At 47.3% G+C, this 7500-nt stretch overlaps 1 protein-coding gene across 1 annotated transcript in view; it reads left to right on the forward strand.

Moving 5' to 3' along the window:
* The window catches only part of exog (exo/endonuclease G), a 24277-nt gene that overhangs the window by 1668 nt on the left and 15109 nt on the right, over positions 1 to 7500 (forward strand). The window contains exons 2-3 of the mRNA XM_079806088.1: positions 1 to 86; positions 156 to 295. The exon at positions 1 to 86 is cut by the window's left edge and continues 64 nt beyond it. Coding sequence (XP_079662214.1) covers positions 1 to 86; positions 156 to 295 — 226 coding nt within the window. The remainder of the gene's footprint in view (positions 87 to 155; positions 296 to 7500) is intronic.

The following is a 7500-nucleotide window of genomic DNA, read 5'->3' on the forward strand; positions in this document are numbered from 1 at the left end:
CTACATCAACCACATCCTGTCCTACGACCAGAGCCGGCGGACGCCCAGATGGGTGGCGGAGCACCTGTCGGGTCAGAGGTTACTGGGTGAGTCCTGTCCCGTCTCATCTGTCAGAACCGGCGCTCTGATTCTGATGTTCTTCAACCCTTCACCAGGTCAAGCCGACAGAAAACACTGCAAATTTAAACCAGATCCCGAGATCCCAGAACTCTTCACGGCCCGGAACGAGGATTACCTGCGCAGCGGCTGGTCCCGCGGACACATGGCTCCAGCCGGAGACAACAAGATCTCTGAGGTCAGACCCGATTAGACACACTCAGACCCATTCAGACCCGATTAGACACGATCAGACCCGATTAGACACACTCAGACCCATTCAGACCCGATCAGACACGATCAGACCCGATTAGACCCATTCAGACACAAACAGACCAGATCAGACCCATTCAGACCCATTCAGACCCATTCAGACCCATTCAGACCCGATCAGACCTAATCAGACCCATTCAGACCCATTCAGACTCATTCAGACCCAATCAGACCCGATTAGACCCATTCAGACACAATCAGACTCATTCAGACACGATCAGACCCAATCAGACCCAATCAGACACAATCAGGCCCATTCAGACCCAATCAGACCCGATTAGACCCATTCAGACCCGATTAGACCCATTCAGACCCAATCAGACACAATCAGGCCCATTCAGACACAATCAGACCCATTCAGACACGATCAGACCCATTCAGACCCAATCAGACACAATCAGGCCCATTCAGACCCATTCAGACACAATCAGACTCATTCAGACACAATCAGACACAATCAGACCCATTCAGACACGATCAGACCCATTCAGACCCGATTAGACCCATTCAGACCCGATTAGACCCATTCAGACACAATCAGACTCATTCAGACCCGATCAGACACGATCAGACCCGATCAGACACGATCAGACCCGATTAGACCCATTCAGACACGATCAGACCCAATCAGACCCATTCAGACCCGATTAGACCCATTCAGACACAATCAGACCCATTCAGACCCATTCAGTTCCATTCAGACCCGATCAGACCCATTCAGACCTGATCAGACGCAATCAGACGCAATCAGACCCGATCAGACCCATTCAGACCCAATCAGCCCATTCAAACCAATCAGACCCATTCAGACCCAATCAGACCCATTCAGACACAATCAGACCCATTCAGACCCAATCAGACCCGATCAGACTCATTCAGACCCAATCAGACCCATTCAGACCGGATCAGACCCATTCAGACCCAATCAGACCCATTCAGACTGGATCAGACCCATTCAGACCCGATCAGACCCATTCAGACCGGATCAGACCCAATCAGACCCAATCAGACCCATTCAGACCCAATCAGACCCATTCAGGCCCGATCAGACCCATTCAGACCCAATCAGACCCATTCAGACCCAATCAGACCCATTCAGGCCCAATCAGACCCGATCAGACCCATTCAGACTCATTCAGGCCCAATCAGACCCATTCAGACCCGATCAGACTCATTCAGACCCATTCAGACCCATTCAGACCCAATCAGACCCATTCAGACTGGATCAGACCCATTCAGACCCAATCAGACCCATTCAGGCCCAATCAGACCCATTCAGACCCGATCAGGCCCAATCAGACCCATTCAGACCCGATCAGACCCATTCAGACTCATTCAGACACAATCAGACCGGATCAGACACAATCAGACCCATTCAGACACAATCAGACACAATCAGACCCATTCAGACCGGATCAGACACAATCAGACCCATTCAGACCCTTTCAGACTGGATCAGACTGGATCAGACCCAATCAGACTCATTCAGACCCATTCAGACACAATCAGACACAATCAGACCCATTCAGACACACTCAGACACACTCAGACCGGATCAGACTCATTTAGACACAATCAGACCCAATCAGACACAATCAGACACAATCAGACCGGATCAGACCCAATCAGACCCAATCAGACCCAATCAGACCCAATCAGACCCAATCAGACCCAATCAGATCCATTCAGACCCAATCAGACCCATTCAGACCCATTCAGACCCAATCAGACCCATTCAGACCCAATCAGACCGGATCAGACCCATTCAGACCGGATCAGACCCATTCAGACCCATTCAAACCCATTCAGACCCAATCAAACCCAATCAAACTCATTCAGACCCATTCAGACCCAATCAGACCCATTCAGACCCAATCAGACCCAATCAGACCCATTCAGACCCAATCAGACCCATTCAGACCCATTCAGACCCAATCAGACCCAATCAGACCCATTCAGACCCAATCAGACCCAATCAGACCCATTCAGACCCATTCAGACTCATTCAGACCCAATCAAACCCAATCAGACCCATTCAGACCCAATCAAACCCATTCAGACCCATTCAGACCCAATCAGACCCATTCAGACCCATTCAGACCCATTCAGACCCAATCAGACCCATTCAGACCCAATCAGACCGATTCAGACACAATCAGACCCATTCAGACCCATTCAGACCCAATCAGACCCAATCAGACCCATTCAGACCCAATCAGACCCAATCAGACCCATTCAGACCCAATCAGACCCATTCAGACCCAATCCGACCCATTCAGACCCAATCAGACCCATTCAGACCCAATCAGACCCAATCAGACCCAATCAGACCCATTCAGACCCAATCAGACCCATTCAGACCCAATCAGACCCAATCAGACCCAATCAGACCCATTCACACCCAATCAGACCCATTCAGACCCATTCAGACCCATTCAGACCCAATCAGACCCATTCAGACCCAATCAGACCCATTCAGACCCATTCAGACCCATTCAGACCCAATCAGACCCAATCAGACCCATTCAGACCCGATCAGACCCGATCAGACCCAATCAGACCCATTCAGACCAGATCAGACCCATTCAGACCCGATCAGACCCGATCAGACCCGATCAGACCCATTCAGACCCGATCAGACCCATTCAGACCCATTCAGACCCATTCAGACCCATTCAGACCCGATCAGACCCGATCAGACCCATTCAGACCCAATCAGACCCATTCAGACCCAATCAGACCCATTCAGACCCATTCAGACCCGATCAGACCCATTCAGACCCGATCAGACCCATTCAGACCCATTCAGACCCGATCAGACCCGATCAGACCCAATCAGACCCATTCAGACCAGATCAGACCCATTCAGACCCATTCAGACCAGATCAGACCCATTCAGACCGGATCAGACCCATTCGGACCCGATCAGACCCATTCAGACCCATTCAGACCCATTCAGACCCATTCAGACCCATTCAGACCCATTCAGACCCGATCAGACCCAATCAGACCCATTCAGACCCGATCAGACCCATTCAGACCCAATCAGACCCATTCAGACCCATTCAGACCCATTCAGACCCATTCAGACCCATTCAGACCCATTCAGACCCAATCAGACCCATTCAGACCCATTCAGACCCGATCAGACCCATTCAGACCCGATCAGACCCGATCAGACCCATTCAGACCCATTCAGACCCATTCAGACCCGATCAGACCCATTCAGACCCATTCAGACCCATTCAGACCCGATCAGACCCATTCAGACCCAATCAGACCCATTCAGACCCATTCAGACCCGATCAGACCCATTCAGACCCGATCAGACCCAATCAGACCCATTCAGACCCAATCAGACCCAATCAGACCCATTCAGACCCATTCAGACCCATTCAGACCCATTCAGACCCGATCAGACCCATTCAGACCCAATCAGACCCATTCAGACCCATTCAGACCCGATCAGACCCATTCAGACCCATTCAGACCCAATCAAACCCATTCAGACCCATTCAGACCCAATCAGACCCATTCAGACCCATTCAGACCCGATCAGACCCAATCAGACCCATTCAGACCCATTCAGACCCATTCAGACCCATTCAGACCCAATCAAACCCATTCAGACCCATTCAGACCCAATCAGACCCATTCAGACCCAATCAGACCCATTCAGACCCATTCAGACCCATTCAGACCCAATCAGACCCATTCAGACCCATTCAGACCCATTCAGACCCGATCAGACCCATTCAGACCCATTCAGACCCATTCAGACCCGATCAGACCCATTCAGACCCGATCAGACCCAATCAGACCCATTCAGACCAGATCAGACCCATTCAGACCCATTCAGACCCGATCAGACCCGATCAGACCCGATCAGACCCATTCAGACCCAATCAGACCCATTCAGACCCATTCAGACCCATTCAGACCCAATCAGACCCATTCAGACCCAATCAGACCCGATCAGACCCATTCAGACCCGATCAGACCCATTCAGACCCGATCAGACCCATTCAGACCCATTCAGACCCGATCAGACCCATTCAGACCCATTCAGACCCATTCAGACCCAATCAGACCCATTCAGACCCAATCAGACCCATTCAGACCCATTCAGACCCATTCAGACCCATTCAGACCCGATCAGACCCGATCAGACCCATTCAGACCCATTCAGACCCGATCAGACCCAATCAGACCCATTCAGACCCATTCAGACCCATTCAGACCCGATCAGACCCAATCAGACCCATTCAGACCCATTCAGACCCGATCAGACCCATTCAGACCCGATCAGACCCAATCAGACCCATTCAGACCCAATCAGACCCAATCAGACCCATTCAGACCCATTCAGACCCGATCAGACCCATTCAGACCCATTCAGACCCAATCAGACCCATTCAGACCCATTCAGACCCATTCAGACCCATTCAGACCCGATCAGACCCATTCAGACCCATTCAGACCCATTCAGACCCAATCAAACCCATTCAGACCCATTCAGACCCAATCAGACCCATTCAGACCCATTCAGACCCATTCAGACCCATTCAGACCCATTCAGACCCATTCAGACCCAATCAAACCCAATCAGACCCATTCAGACCCAATCAGACCCAATCAGACCCATTCAGACCCATTCAGACCCGATCAGACCCAATCAGACCCATTCAGACCCATTCAGACCCGATCAGACCCATTCAGACCCAATCAAACCCATTCAGACCCAATCAGACCCAATCAGACCCAATCAGACCCATTCAGACCCGATCAGACCCATTCAGACCCATTCAGACCCTTTCAGACCCAATCAGACCCATTCAGACCCGATCAGACCCATTCAGACCCATTCAGACCCATTCAGACCCTTTCAGACCCAATCAGACCCATTCAGACCCGATCAGACCCATTCAGACCCATTCAGACCCATTCAGACCGGATCTACTGTATATCATTACGTCAGAGAGTTGAGAGATGGGTGTGCTTCAGCTCTGTGGATATAATGGAGAGCCTAAATACTCAATTAAATTAATAAATAATGTTATTAAATGCATAAATATATTGTTAATAAAAATCATTCAATTCATTCATAAATAGCCAAACAAATGAATAACTTACCTTTTATTTTATTTTAGCATTTTTAGCATAGCAAAAGATACATTTATTAATTAATACTATGACTGATTTCGAAGCAATTGATGGTAAAATTTTAGAAGAAACAGTACAGCACCTTAAAACATCAACCTGCGCCCTTGACACACTCCCCACTTCTTTTTTCAAAAGTGTGTTTAACTGTTTAGAAGCAGATCTCCTAGAAGTGGTAAATGCCTCACTTCTTTCTGGGACTTTTCCAAACTCCCTTAAAACCGCAGTAGTAAAGCCACTCCTGAAAAAGAGAAATCTGGATAACTCCATACTGAGCAACTACAGACCAATCTCAAATCTCCCCTTCATAGGCAAGATCATTGAAAAAGTTGTTTTCAGTCAGCTGAACAAATTCTTAAGCTCAAACGGATACTTTGACAATTTTCAATCTGGTTTCCGACCGCATCACAGCACAGAGACGGCCCTCATTAAGATAATAAATGATATTCGCCTCAATACAGATACAGGCAAAACATCAATTCTGGTACTACTGGACCTCAGTGCTGCATTCGACACTGTTGACCACAACATACTTCTTGACAGGCTAGAAAATTGGGTTGGGCTTTCTGGAATGGTCCTCAAATGGTTCAGGTCATACTTAGAAGGGAGAGGTTATTATGTGAGTATAGGTGACCATAAGTCTGAGTGGACATCCATGACATGCGGAGTCCCACAAGGGTCAATTCTTGCTCCACTCCTATTCAACCTGTACATGCTGCCACTCAGCCAAATAATGAAAAATAACAAAATGGCTTACCACAGCTATGCTGACGACACCCAGATCTACTGAGCCCTATCACCTAATGACTACAGCCCCATTGACTCTCTATGTAAATGCATTGATGAAGTTAACAGTTGGATGTGCCAAAACTTTCTTCAGTTAAACAAAGACAAAACTGAAATCACTACATTTGGAAACAAAGATGAAATTCTCAAGGTGAATGCATATCTTGAGGCTAAAGGCCTGAAATCAAAAAATCAAGTCAGGAATCTTGGTGTGATTTTGGAGTCAGACCTGAGTTTCAATAGTCATGTCAAAGCAATAACTAAATCCGCTTACTATCATCTGAAAAATATTGCAAGAATTAGATGCTTTGTTTCCAGGCAAGACTTAGAGAAACTAGTTCATGCTTTTATCACCAGTAGGGTGGACTATTGTAATGGTCTTCTCACCGGCCTTCCCAAAAAGACCATTAGACAGCTGCAGCTCATACAGAACCAGCAGAACCAGAACATATGACCATATCACACCAGTCCTCAGGTCTTTACACTGGCTTCCAGTTACATTTAGGATCGATTTTAAAGTGCTATTACTTGTATATAAATCACTCAATGACCTAGGACCTCAATACATTGCAGATATGCTGATTAAATACAAACCCAACAGATCACTCAGATCATCAGGATCAAATCAATTAGAAATACCAAGGGTTCACTCAAAGCAAGGAGAGTCTGCTTTTAGCTATTATGCCAGCCGTAGCTGGAACCAGCTTCCTGAACAGATCAGATGTGCTCCAACAGTAGCCACTTTCAAATCTAGACTCAAAACACATCTGTGCACATCTGTCCAGACTCAAAACACATCTGTTCAGCTGTGCATTTACTGAATGAGCTGTGCCACTGTACGTGCTTTGTCCGCGTATAAATTTTAATTTATATGCTTAAATTTAACCCTGTTTTTATTTTTATTTTTAATTATACTTAGATTGAAAGTTGAATCTGTTTAGATTTATTAAAGATTTAATCTTTTAGATTAAAGATTTAATAAAAGGGGGGATAAACCATTGGTGGATGTCTGATTCTGTGGTAAATGCAACGTGACAAAATTTAGAGAATTTTGAGTTTTGGGCTATTGGGAGCCAATAAGAGAGGACGCTACTGGGAGTGTCCGCCCGTCTGGTCTTGGGTGAAGAGATCAGATCTGTACGGAGACGTCCGACAGATTCATTAGCGTACGCTAGAGGGGAAAAA

The sequence above is a fragment of the Gobio gobio genome (assembly GCF_949357685.1).
Source record: "Gobio gobio genome assembly, chromosome: 23".
NCBI classification, from domain to species: domain Eukaryota; kingdom Metazoa; phylum Chordata; class Actinopteri; order Cypriniformes; family Gobionidae; genus Gobio; species Gobio gobio.